Source organism: Varanus komodoensis, unplaced genomic scaffold (genome assembly GCF_004798865.1).
Source record: "Varanus komodoensis strain SLA01 unplaced genomic scaffold, ASM479886v1 scaffold25, whole genome shotgun sequence".
In the NCBI taxonomy this organism is placed as follows: domain Eukaryota; kingdom Metazoa; phylum Chordata; class Lepidosauria; order Squamata; family Varanidae; genus Varanus; species Varanus komodoensis.
In genome coordinates this window covers 9,508,024-9,521,539 of record NW_025335661.1, presented here as the reverse complement: position 1 = coordinate 9,521,539, position 13,516 = coordinate 9,508,024, and the positions used below count along the sequence as shown (strand labels likewise).

The following is a 13,516-nucleotide window of genomic DNA, read 5'->3' as shown; positions in this document are numbered from 1 at the left end:
CTTGTTAAGCCTCTTCTTCCTTGAACCGACAGCTGCTGGTGTCCTAAGAAATTTACTGTTTCATTTGGCACTCAGTGCATGCTATTTTTCCCCTGCTTTTTTAAAAAATAGTACTGCTAGTTCTAGAAACTGCTGGAGCTGTTTCCAATAGGGTGCTTTTCACCTGGTTTGTCCACAGTTGCAAAGGTCTGACCTGCCTTGTTTGCCCCATTGTGTCATGTTACACAAGTAGATGAAAGAAAGTTTACTTCATGTAGTTGACATCAGGTTGAATGCATATGGATAAAATGGGTGCTGATGTTCAGCTAACCTTGGTTAGATTGCTGGCAGGATGCACCAAAGTGCGAGATGGATTTATGTCCATGTAGCGAATCCTGAAGCAACGGACCTTGATAGACTAGTGTGAAGCTGTTTGTGGACTGTTCGTGGCCTTTGTAATATAAGAGTAATTATATTGCAAGATGTTCGTGTTGAGGCCTGCTGCAATTTGAGTTTAATTTTGCACTGGGATAGAAATGGTCTTTGTGATTCAGAGGAAAGCAGTGGAAATGTGTGTGTGGGAGTCAAAATAAAAATGAATACATTGTACACCATATACTGTATATTCATTAAATTCTGCTTCAACCCCACATGGTACATAGATGGCTAGTTTTGAACAATATCCTTTTTGAAAGGTCCAGTCTTGGAGAGGCAGCATAAATGAAAACATGCAGGATCACCTGTATAGTAAGTGTGATATATGTAGGGATTTTTTAGGACTTAGTCTTAACTCTACTGGAGACATTAGATCCTGTACTTGTGAACATTTTTTTTAATTCTAGTGGTAAAATCATTTGTGTATTACAATGCAAATATGAAACATGGATTTGATTTTCCCATCTTACCTATGCTTGGCTTGTGGGTCTTCAGACTCTCACCCTCTCTTTCCTCTTTTTCTTGATAAGAAATTCTCTAAAGTGCTTTTTTATCTTTTATTTTGTGCTTTTATCTGTAGCCCACTGTATTTAGACAACATTCAAGTGATTCTGAAAATGTTTGCCTAAAGGCATAAAACTACTCCAAAATAATTATAAGTAGATTGTATGTTTGCATATCTTTTGGTGGTAATGCACAATTTGCAATGGATATTTGGGCTACAAGAAAGCTGCTGTAGGGATTGTACTAAATTATTCCATGTTCTATCATCCAAAGGAAACCAATGGTGCAAGTCTATGCATGTTTACTTAAAAGTAAATTCCACATGAGTGTCAGAATGCAGCTTAAATCCAGCAAAACTATCTCTGGAACTTCTTGGAAAAGTGGAGGGGATGGAACCTTATGTGCTCTGTTTCTGTTGAACAACAGATATTTTGTATAGAGAAAACTTGGCAAATCTTTATGCTAGCAGAGAGCTATTACATTCAGAATATTCTAAGCTTTTCTGCTACTTATATCTTGCAGGTAAATAGAAAACTAACATTGCAAAATAGTATAGGCATTGCAAAATAGTATAAAGAGGGATTATTTGGATCTCTTATATATTAATTTGGTAAAAGATAGCCATAGTCTTTTACCTCATGATGTGGATTATCACTGAACCAAAGGTTGCTGACGGAGAAGAACACACCTCACTCAGCTGCCAGAGTTCTATTGCCACAAGTGCACAAGAAAGTATCACTGATTTCAACTCCCTTACTTGCTAGCTAGGTAACCAGGGTCTCAATCCAGGTGCATTGTCTCGAAAAAGATGGCTGTTAATTGCATTTCAGGCAGGTAAATACAGTCATGCTTATAGCAGACCCATTCAACTCAATGCAGCAAGAGTCCAAATCCAACCGTATATGTGTATCTACTCAAGTGCATGGCATTTCTGCAACAACATAGTTTGTTTCAACTTTTTAATTCATACTAGAATTTTAGAGGAAATGAAAAATAGGATGTTAAATCTCTCCTTGAGGTAACTTTTTCTAGAACGTCTGTTTGGTTGGTGTATGGAAGCAAGGTACAGAGTAGAAGTTTATAAGGCAGATTTTGCAGCGCAAGTATTAGCACAGAAATTGCTGATGGGGAGAAGAGAAAAACATTATGAACACATTTTGCTACATTTATGCTTCATACATGCAACATACTTTAATATCTCAGCATGTCTTTGTGCAAGGAGGTCCAACTGCCAGCCCACAGGCCAACTCCAGTTTCCCAAACAATCTAATCCATCTTAATATATTGGTTACTGTGTTTGAACACTTTATGAAACCCTTTTAGCTAGATATGGTAACTTTATTATTCATACGGTCCTGACTCCCTCTTGCTCCAGTAAACATTGACCTTCCTTGTCCTAGAAAAGAGCAAAGATTGTACATCAAATTACGTCAATTTTTGTTTGATGATCTTTTGCTGGTTAGTTCTATTTTCTGTAAAAATGAATATTTTAAAACAGCTACTTCATAGCTCCAGTGAAGAGAAGGGGAAAGGCAGTTATCTTCTAAGGATTATAATAAAAAAATGAGAAGGCACAGGAAATGAGTCAGAAAATTGAGCTCTAATTAACCATTTGTACTTTTGAAATGTTTGCTATTTATTTGAATACCACCACTCAACAATACCTAGTACCACAAGCAGAGACAAGTTAGAATGGAGTTATCTTGTCTCATAGCATAGGTAATATAATTACAAGGATCAAGTAGTAGTTACAGTAAGGGTGTGTGCTTCCTGGAACATTCTGAAACCAGTACTAAGACTTGCTCTAAACCTTGATGCCAAAGAGCGATGCCCCAACCTGCAGGTATAGGTTTGGCATCTGGTAGCCTAGGATTACTCAAAGATAATCCAATTAAGGAGTCAAAATTACTTCCGTGAGAGTTTGATTTATTATTGTGGTTGAAGCAAAGGAATTATGTTACATTTTTGTTAGAAGAAAAATATATTGCTACAGCATCCTCTTGTATGACTGCACATCCTTCTATCACTCTTGCTTTAAAACATGTATGATCTTCCATGTTTCTGTAGCTCTGATTTCCCAGTGTGTATTTTTCTATAATGCTATGTGACTAATTCATGTTATGATTGCTTAGGCAGTATTCTGGTTATGTCTGAGAGGAGGCAAGAAGTTACTGTAGGAGTGTCAGCAACTGCCAGAGAAAATATGAAAATGGTAGGAGAGATGCTTAAGTGACACTTGAGGATATATGGATAAAGTGGCAGAAAGGTATTGGATGCCAAAGGAAAAGAAATGTACTGTCATTGTGCAAGGCAAAGCTTTCAAGTCTACTAACATTACTAAAGGCACTGCATTATGTAGTGATGGCTGTGAAATGCCTCGAGTTTCAAAATAAATGTTTCAGTTTCTAAATAACATGGAGAGAGCGATCCAGTAGGACAAATTCAGTCAATTGTCCTACCCTTTATGCTGAAATTAACTAAATTTCACTGTCATTGCCAGATGGCTAGAGAGAGAAGCATATTTTTTCTATTTCATAGAGCTGTTGTGGTAATTCAAGTTTACAGGATGAGTCATCATAAATTTGCCCTTGCTGATCTAAACCGAAAATCTAGCAGTGCCCAAAGAAAAGCAAAGCTTCATTATTGTGAGATACTTTCTTGTCCGGACAGGCATCTGTCATCATTGAATCATGTTTTCTTCCTCCTCTCTATTCTAAACCTTTATTAGAACCCTTATATTTGAAATATGCTTTAGGGCACAGAAAACTAATTTAAGAGAATGCAAGGCCTGGCCTTGCCTTAAAAGTGAAACATGTTTAAAGGTTCTGGTGTGCTTTAAGGTTAAAATTGTTGTGTGGCTCTTTATGCATCACAGAATGATTTGCTGAGGGAAAAGAATGCTTAAAGGATGATGTAGCCTCATTGAGGAAACTTGACCATAACAGGGAAATAGCATCAGGTCTACAGATTAATGTGTCTGTAGGCTTTGAGAAATTGAAGCATGACACTCTTTCGATTCATAGTGTAGAACAGGGGTGAGTGGAAAGTTATATCTGCAGAAATTTTGGGCTTCTGGGAGGAGACTCCCCTGCCAGCTTGGCCAATGGTCAGGAACGTTGGGAGTAGAAATCCAAAGCATCTGGAGATCTCTTTTCCCAACCCTGATGTACAAGACTGAATTTTAACAGATTGCTCCAAAGTAGCAGGCCAGCACTATAGTACCACAGGATTACAACTTGCCCTTGCTTAGTGTATCAGTAACAGAAGTAATGCAATTAAATGTTTTCATGTTGTTAGCATAATACTTACTGACTTGATAAACTTCTTGAGGCAAATATACATAGAAAGTGGTGCATCTGAACTACAAACCCAATAGCTGCTTCCAATCTGTGTTGCTCTGAATGGGGGCAAGTGATCCTTCCAAAGTGTGAATTGATAAAGATGTTGCCCTGAGAAAAATCTCTTGTTATCCTAAGGACACAGATTTATCATAGCATAAGGCTTTTGTTTTTTGGGCTAGAGCCCATTCCATCAGGAACATAAGAAGTTATCCTGAAATAGCATTGACTATTTGAAACAACAGTAATAGGTGTTAATACAATAATCCTAGCTGTAGTTAAGGAGGCTGTCATTGTTTCATTCAAGCATTAAGTTCTAGGGCAGTAGTTTCAAGCTGTGGAAGTTCCTTTGTACAAGAATGGCAACCTGTGGCAGCAGCAGTGACCTGAGAGATTGAAATCTGACAAAATGTAACATTCAGAAGTCACTGACAGAAGTTTAGTCTCTTAGGACATTCTGCTAACTTAAAAGTCATTGTTTCACAAACTTCAAAGGAAGATTCCAGCAATGCTGAGCTAGAACTGAATAAAGTTTGATTGTTTGGGTCCAAATTGAGACTAAGATTTTCTGTCATGCTGAAGTTTGTAGTTCATATATTACAGACTAGAGCTTCTTCAATAAAGCAGGGGTAACTGTGGTTTTCCAGAAGTTTTGTCCTATGATTCCCATCATCCTGCACCATTGGCTGATAGAAGTTACAGGACTAAGCATCTAGAAGGCCACAATTTGCTTACCCCTGAATTAAATGATTGTGCCACAATAAACCTTAGGTTCCAAGTATCTTTAGCTTGTAGCAAAGCTACAAACAAGGCTATGGCTCTGCAATCCTGTGCCCATTTACTCAACAGTACGGACTGTGTTTAGCGAGGTTTGCTCCAGGTAATTGTCTATATGACTGCAGCCTTGAAAGATGTTATAGAAGAGAGCTACCAAAACAATTTTTGAGCATGGTTGAGCTGCAACCATGACTTCCACCATGAATTAAATGGTCAAGATATTTGTAGCATCATACTCAGAAGGTATTATATATGTGCAGATAAAGGTATCGAGTAGAGTATCAGCTTCAGTTCAGCTTGTGTTAATTTTACGTTGAACCTGAGTGACAGATTTCAGATTCACCTACTTGTGTAGCTATCTACCACAACTAGCTTCCATATCACATCAGGCATTTTAACCACATAAGAGTGCACAAGCTGCACAGTCATTGTTTTAAAGAATCCAGATTGCTTTGTGATATGCAAACCTAGAAACTCCGCTTAAACAACCCATCTTTAACTCAACAATTGCTCATGGTGCGTTACTTCCTGTGTTCTTAAATAAAAGAGGAAATGAACACCGTCTCCACTTATCCCCACAATTCCTCAGTTAAACAATACAGGACTTGCTGCCAAGCAGACAAGGTCAACATGCAGCTTCGGTGTTTAAGCAGCGTAATAGGAACCTAGCTCAAGTTGGTAATCATGGGGCCATGACAATGTATCTTGTGTACATAGTTAAAGTAGTACTTTCCAGCAGCTCTTCTTCCTCTCTGTTTTTAACATCTTTTAACAACCATACATTTTATCTAGTAACTATCAATACTATGCAGTAACAGGAGAAAACTAAGTTGTAGAAGAGATTGATGTTGAGATTTACGTAACAAAATTTAGAGGGGAGAACAGTAAAAAAATGCCAAGTTTTTCTTTCCAGTGTCCAAAGTGAGAAGTATACAACAGTGAACTTAAACTTTCCTTGCTGGGGAAATTCTGGAAATTGTAGGACTTTTTTTCAGTCCAAGCATGCACAGACCGCACCCTAAAAGTAATTCTGGAAGGTAGAAGATGTATGCAGGATAATAATGCAGGATTCTGGAGATGCTGTTTCATGACTAGATGTAATAAAAGATAACATCCTGCCATTTGCTCTCTTAAATAATTTCATTCTGGAAATGGATAGTACATCAAACAATTTCTTTAGGAAAGGCTAGATTTATAAAGGTTAAGCTAGGCTAGGTCTTGACTGTTAGGTCTTCATTTCAAATATTTGCTGTTAACAATTAGTTCTAGCAAAAGCTTCTAGGCTTCAAAAAGTAGAGTAATGCAATATGCAAACCTGCCAGTTACTAGAGTATGGATTATAGTGGTCAGCTCCCAAGAGTAGCTGTACACATTACATTACTTTTAACCTGGATTGGATTGTCCTGCTACTCACAGAATTCTACAAATTTAGTTATATTAAGCTGCAGCTGCTTTCTCTCATGTCAAAAACATTACCAGAAAGATATAAACCCTTCATTAATAAATGCAGATGATTGTGAACCACCACTTTGGGAACAACTAGCAAATATGATTTCTGCAGAGCTTGTACAGACAGCAGACACCTTGTATTGTCATTACAAACATGCCCATTGAGAAAAGGTCTCCTCACAGCCACAACCATCGAGGCCAATAGTAGAAGAGGCTAATCAAAGAGCAGTAATTCAGGCAGTACAAGTTTTATGTAATCCTTATTATTGTGCAGCAACAAATGAAGTATTGATTGTTTTATTGCCAAGCCTTGCAGAGAGCCCTTGGGCTACTGGGCAGCCTATAAATGCAATCAATCAGTCAGTCAATCAATTTGTTCTTAATTCTCCCAGGAGAAATCAAGTACTGGTAACAGATAGATTTTTGTGGTATCTGTGCATCACACATAACGGTGCATTGCCTGTGTGGGGCGTTTCCTAGCTAAACTTGTTCAAGTGGGAGCCCTGCTGCCGTTCCCTCAGTATATCTAGGAGGAGCTCCTTCCATTTTCCCCAGTTCACTTCTGACCACTATTGAGTGTGTCTTCTTGCAAGTCTTAGTGTTTGTATCAGCAATTTTTCAATGTTTCTATCAGTCTCTTTCTAGAACTCCTTCCCTCACTTATTCTGTTCTCTTTCTTTCTTCAAAAACTTTGTTTTAACCCTCATTTTACTCTTCCTCCTCTCCAAAAAAATCTCTTTTAAAAGCCCTTTATTATCTTTTTTCCAATTCTTCATCTTGCTTCTTTTCTGCTTATTCTTCTGCTGGTGGCACTCAAAGTGCCCTTCTAGAAGTGCATCCACTTTGCAAGTTGCTTGCCTTCCACAGCTGGGCACTCATTGCGCCTCTTGTGCCAAAGAGCATTGTGTGGATACACTGCCAGGCATACAGATCGCAGGCTCTGAAAAACTGATTTGTCACCACCAGGCTGAGCTTTGGAGTCACAACTTTTTGGCTGTTGACTCAGCTATGGCAGTGCCACCAGAAAGCCCATCCACCTTGTGGGTTGTTCCTCCTTTCCACCCTCCATTGGAGCCTCAGCAGCTGTCCAATCTGTGCCACCCATGCCTGGACACATGGAGAAAGGACAATGGGCAAGGAAAAGGGCCAAGAAAATGGCAGAGGCAAAGAGGATGCAACACAAGAAGTGGCCTAGGCACTATACTCCACTGACGTTGAAGGGGAGATCCAGGACTCATCACTCTGTACTCCAGCCTGCCCACGCTCAGTGATAGCCTAGACAGGAATGCTGTTCTCTCCACATGGGAAGCAACACCTGCAATGCTGCCAGTGAGCCTAGCCACCATACCTTCACCATATGCAGCTGCATTTTCACTCATGCTGTTGCATGACTCCAGCCACAGGCCAAGGGAACAGTCCAGGTCTCTGCTGCCAACGTGGGGCCAGGAGGCCTACTGGATGCTGCCACCACTGCATTATTCCTGTGGCTATCCAGGGAAGAGGCACTGTGAAGCCTTGGTTTCTGCAGTGGGGGCCCCTGATCTACCACCCAGAGGGGCCCAGGATGCCAGTTCCAGTGCCTAAGCTGCCACCCCCACCTCATGTGTCTGCCTCATCAACATGAGTCACCAGCTTCAGGCCCAGAAGACTACACCTCCAACTCGGATGCACTGCTGCATGAGGAATAGGTCACCTCGTCTCTTGCTGATACCATTTTGGCACAGGGGCCAGGATCCCCCTTTGAGGACCTGAGACAGTTTTCCAAGCAGATTCTCCAGATGGCAGTGTCACTTGGACTGGAGACACAGCAGCTTGCTGAACCAATAGTGGATCCAGTCTATGACATCATCCATATGGAGGCCATTCCTTCCAACACTCCTTGCATCCATGGAGAGCACCAGCCCAGCCACAGCCAACATCCCACTGCTTGGAAAGTTATGTACTAGGTCCAGGAATGGAGAGACTGTTCTTTCTGCAGTATCACCAGCCAAACTCAAGTCACTGTGGATTGGCACAGGGACAGGCACAGAAGGAGCACATGATGTTGGTAGATTGAGGGGGTACCGCATGGAAACCATGGCAAGGCAGATCTATGCAGCAGTGTTGGTCCACAAGAAAAGTTCCAAATGATTAGTATCTCCACTTGAAACGTAACAGGAAGAAATATTTTTTTCATTATCCTGATTATGGACCTACAGAGTGGTTAAGACATAAATAATCCTTATCTCAAGTTAATGCTCAAGGACTTCAGAATGTTACTGTGGTCTATAAATCAAATCACTCGAGAACAAGTCTTTCCAAAACATTAACTGAAATCCAGTCAGTACTATCCATCTTCTCACTGCACTATGACCCTTAAACTTGAAAATCACATATATCCTCCTCTCTTCACATGACTTTTAGGTAGCTGCTGATGACCTTCACATTTTTTCCAGTGTGCACATCCAGTATCCTATGCTAGCCATGTCATGAACCTTTGGCAGTAGCAGGCCAGACACTGGTTATTTGAATTATTTTTTAAAAATACACATCCAACTATCTTTTCATAAAACCCGTAACTCCCATTCCTTCTCCCCCCACCCCTATATTCACTGTCTTACAGTGAGCTGCCCACTAGCTACAGGTCCTGTTGAACGCCTATATTTAAGTGTGCATTTACCCTGTCCAACCCCACTTACCAACCACAGGGCTTCATTATTCCCCCTGCTCCTCTACACATTTTCTTTGTGCTGCCTTCACGTCTGGTTCTAAAAGAACTTTTGCCAATCACTTTTTGCTCCCTGTATCATGATGAAGGCAGTGCCATGTCAGGAAAAGAGAACATAAGTATTTGAAAAAGGTAGTTAGATGAAGTCACAAACCTTATGGTGGTATATAATAAGGCCCATTTTTCTATCGAATTACACATCAAAAGAAGCAACCAAGCTCTATTATCTTTTAGACTGTGCTGATTGAATGCCTGTGAAACTCAATTCCACAACTGAAGTAGGATAGAAAGTGACCTGTACTACACTGATTGAAACCAGATACAAAGCCTGACAAATAAAACTAGATGGCTGGCATTGCTTTCCTGACAGGCAACAATTTATCTCCTTTCTTTATAGACCCATAAACATTCATGATGCATCATAATGGAATTAGGGGGTTCCTGGTCCTTCTGCACCCTTGGCCACACTGCCTGTCTCCTTGCAATCAGCATGAGTAGTTACTGTAAACTGTTAACAGTGAGACTGAGAACAGCTTTCGGCTGCAGCAGAAAGATACATATGCTCTCCTCACACATGCACTAGAAACCTTAATGATTAAGGTTTCTAGTGCATTAACCTTAATGATTAATCCCTGTCACAAAAGCTTCAGCAGGCATTCACTGGAACTTAAGGGACTCTTGCTATGTTGCAATTATAGGTAGTTTGATGGCCAGCATCAATTTTCCCACAGATGTGTGTAGCAATAGCATGCATCACTGCTTATTACATCATAATGGAAACCTATGGTAATATAACCACTCTTAAACACTCTTAAAGCAGGAGAAGGAGGCCTCTTTTAGCAATGGGAGGAAATGAAAAGACAGTCTTTCTCAAAGATGTAGTTTGTGTTTAAAGGAAGCCTATCAGCCTCTTAATGAAGCAATGGCCCAATTGTACATCATGATCAGCAAATATTCACTGAAAAAACAAAGCCACCCTCCTTTGAGTTCATAATCAGGCATTATATAGTCATGCATAATATAGCCTGATGCAGCTGCCTAATAGCCAAGGAACAGTATTTCCAGGATTACACAACAAAAATATTGCAATTTCCTTCTCAAGCTGGCTTGTTCAATTTGAATGTTATTTTGACACAAATGAAGATCTTTCTTCTCAGATTGACCTTTGATTAATTTCTTGGCTTGGTTCTTACTGTGGTCATTTAACTGGTTATGGGTTTTTTTAAACTATTGGAATATAATTTACAATATGAAAGTTTAGTTTTATGTATTAATGCACATGTTGAATCACTTTGTTGTTAAAGGAATATATCAATAGCTCAGCTAAAGTGAAAAGAGGTTTCTGTACTGCCTCTTGATAAGCAAAAGGTGTTAAATAGATGCATGTGACTAATGGACACTGAAACACAATTTCACATGCTAATCAAATAGAACAAAACTCATGTGAAAAGTATACAAATAAAGGAATGTTTAATCAAGACAGTCCTTACTTAACTTTAAAATTTTAATAGATGTTTCTCCATTCAGGGATTTTTTTATTATTGGAAAGTATAAGTCTACTCCCACATAGTGAGGTCTGGTCTTTCAAGCAGCTTTGTATACAGTTGTTATCAGGTATCTAAACCATAGACATTGTAAAGAAGCTGTTTCATACTTATAGTTTTTAACTAAAAAGTTTTAAAAGTGACATTGTATTGGTTTTCTGTGCTTCACAAAACAGCAAGCAATTAACAGTATGACATCAATTTCTCAACTAAAATATCAAATCTAGACCAAATATTACACATACACACAATTCCTGCACAATGACAAGCACGACAGACTAGTTCAATATTTAAATAATGTCAAAAATCAATACTAACATTTAAAATCCACTTAAATCTCTATCTGCTACCCACTACAGGTCTTAAGGCATCCCTGCACAAATACAACTCACTATGTTGCATTGGGTAGATTGAAATTCTCACTTGTCTTTGTCGGTATTGATATGACAGTTAAACCAGTGTTAAACCAATACAATATTTACATAGCATAGCACGGCACATTTGAGACACTCACTTGGGGGAAAAGCCCACATTTTGGAACAGGACAAAGTTCACCATGATTACATGTTTGGAAACTATTTACAGGTCCCTAAAATGACTATGTCTGTACACTGGTCCAACATGGTAGGCAAAAGCATGATGGGCAGTTAACTTTGTGAGGGTTTTAAAACATTATTTGGAAGCACATTATTATGCTACCCTGAATGCCATGTTCCACCCCAAGCTTCTCAAAGGTGGTCTCATCTCCCAGAATGGCAGGTCCCGCTGATTAAAAAAAAAGAACACAAAGTTTACTTTGTGAAGATTTTGATGACTTCTATTTAGATATCTGGAATTTGAAGGAAACACGTCCCAGAAACTTGTCACGTTCATCTTCATTTTTTAAATTGCTTGCTCCCATGATCTTGCATTCAACTGTTACATCTTCTTTGGTACTGGTTGTATTAAATATTAATTGAACTGCCACTAAAGGCTGTAAGTAGTCAGGCTGGTTAAAGAGAAAGAAGCAAGTTAAAAAACAAAAGTAGGTTTATTAAGACTATTAAAAACAAATGATATGCAAGTTTAAATGAGCATACTCAGCATCTCCATTATGTCTTAATTAGGCTTAATACTTGTTTGCATTAGAAAATACCGGAATAAGGCAGCACCTGTAATGGACTGCAGCCCATTTTATGCTTGTTTAATCAGAAGATGTACGCTTAAAATTGCACTCATCAGCTATTCACTGTGACAGAAACTACTGGAATTAATACTGCAGTCCTATGCAGGACTACTCTGAAGTAATCCCCACTGAGTTCAATAAGGGTTACTCACAGGTAAGTAAGCACAGGATTGTATCCTAAGTGATATATTCCTTTTCTACTGACTTACCCCTTCACCATTTTTGACAACTGCTATAATGTTTCAACAGACTTGTTCAAAGACTTAAAAGAAATAAAGGTATGATTGTATTCCAAAATTATTCCAGATTTTTGCTATTATTTGCAAAATCTGAACTAACCTGCAAACCACTGGTACACACGGCGCCTGCAATGCTGTATAAAAAAATTAAGTATCTATTTTTTAATTTTTTGGGTTAGGGACAAACAACCCTGTGATTGTAGAGAAAAACCAGCATCAACTCACTATTTAAGAAATTATCATTGATACATCAGAAGCCCTGGAGATAAATGAATGATAGCTGAATGATAGCTGCCATCTACTACTGCTAATTTTAACACATTTCAGCAAGCACAGAAATTATCAGTAAGAGGGTTTTTGTTTGTTTTAAACAAAGTTGAAGTGACTGGTGGATAAAACACAGCCGTATTCAGTTGAGGGTCAAACTAACTGCATTCTGGTAGTCAGTGAATCTATTTTATTTTCTGAAAATGAATAAAAACCAATTTGCCACAAATAAAAGCAAGCTATACTCACATGTAAGCGTTTCCCATAGTATGGGAAATACATCAAATCAATTTCTCCCCCATCAGGAAAATACTGTATTGTAGCCTTGCCATCTTCCTAAAGATGGGATATAAATAAATCAAATAAATAAAAATACAGGTAAAACTAACTTATTTTTAAAATAGGACAAAGGAATTTAACATAGGGTCCCAAAAACTGAGATCTACACAGCAACAATTCTTTCCAAGTACAAGAAACCAATTTTCTCATTGACTTAACAGTACTTCAGTAAAGACCTATACTTCTCATATAAAAATAAGTCCTATTTATCATTCATGGTTATATAAAAAAGGCAGGCCTTATTTTGACAGCATTAAACTTTAAAGCAAAAATAAGTTAGAAAATAATTATTTTCAAAATTGCAATTGCATTTTGTAATAGTAAGTTTGGAGTGTTCTCTGGTGATCTTTAATGTGAATTCTGCCTCTAGCTCTATTTCCATTTCTCAATGGACTTCTCATTTTAAGTGTGCTTGAACAGTAACCACCAATGTAGTAATGGATATTTGTAAGAGGGGGAAAAAGGGCTTTTATTTGCAAGTCAACTTTCAGGATTGAGTCCCGTGCGAATAACTCTTTGCTGTGCAGTAAAAGGCACACATAAGATGCTAATTACGACTCTCTCTCTGTAACCCAAATCTAGTTATCACAGTTGATTTTGTTGTTATTCATGTTACATTCAGTGGGGGTGGGGAAAGAAAGCTTGCTCATCTGCACAACCTCCTAACAAAGCTGAGAGTCTCTTGAAGCACCAGAATTTAAATGTCTGTGGAAGCAGGAGCATGCAATTTAATAAAAAGGCAGATGCAGCAGAGGAGGTTCTTAAGCTTGTAC

At 38.7% G+C, this 13,516-nt stretch overlaps 1 protein-coding gene across 1 annotated transcript in view; it reads right to left on the bottom strand.

The window, feature by feature from the left end:
- Positions 1-10,642: 10,642 nt before the first annotated feature.
- Positions 10,643-13,516, bottom strand: part of ATP1B3 (ATPase Na+/K+ transporting subunit beta 3) — a 28,493-nt gene continuing 25,619 nt past the window's right edge. Inside the window, exons 6-7 of the mRNA XM_044432681.1 lie at positions 12,654-12,740; positions 10,643-11,721 (exon numbers count right to left, since the gene is read on the bottom strand). Coding sequence (XP_044288616.1) covers positions 11,551-11,721; positions 12,654-12,740 — 258 coding nt within the window. The 3' untranslated portion in view covers positions 10,643-11,550. The remainder of the gene's footprint in view (positions 11,722-12,653; positions 12,741-13,516) is intronic.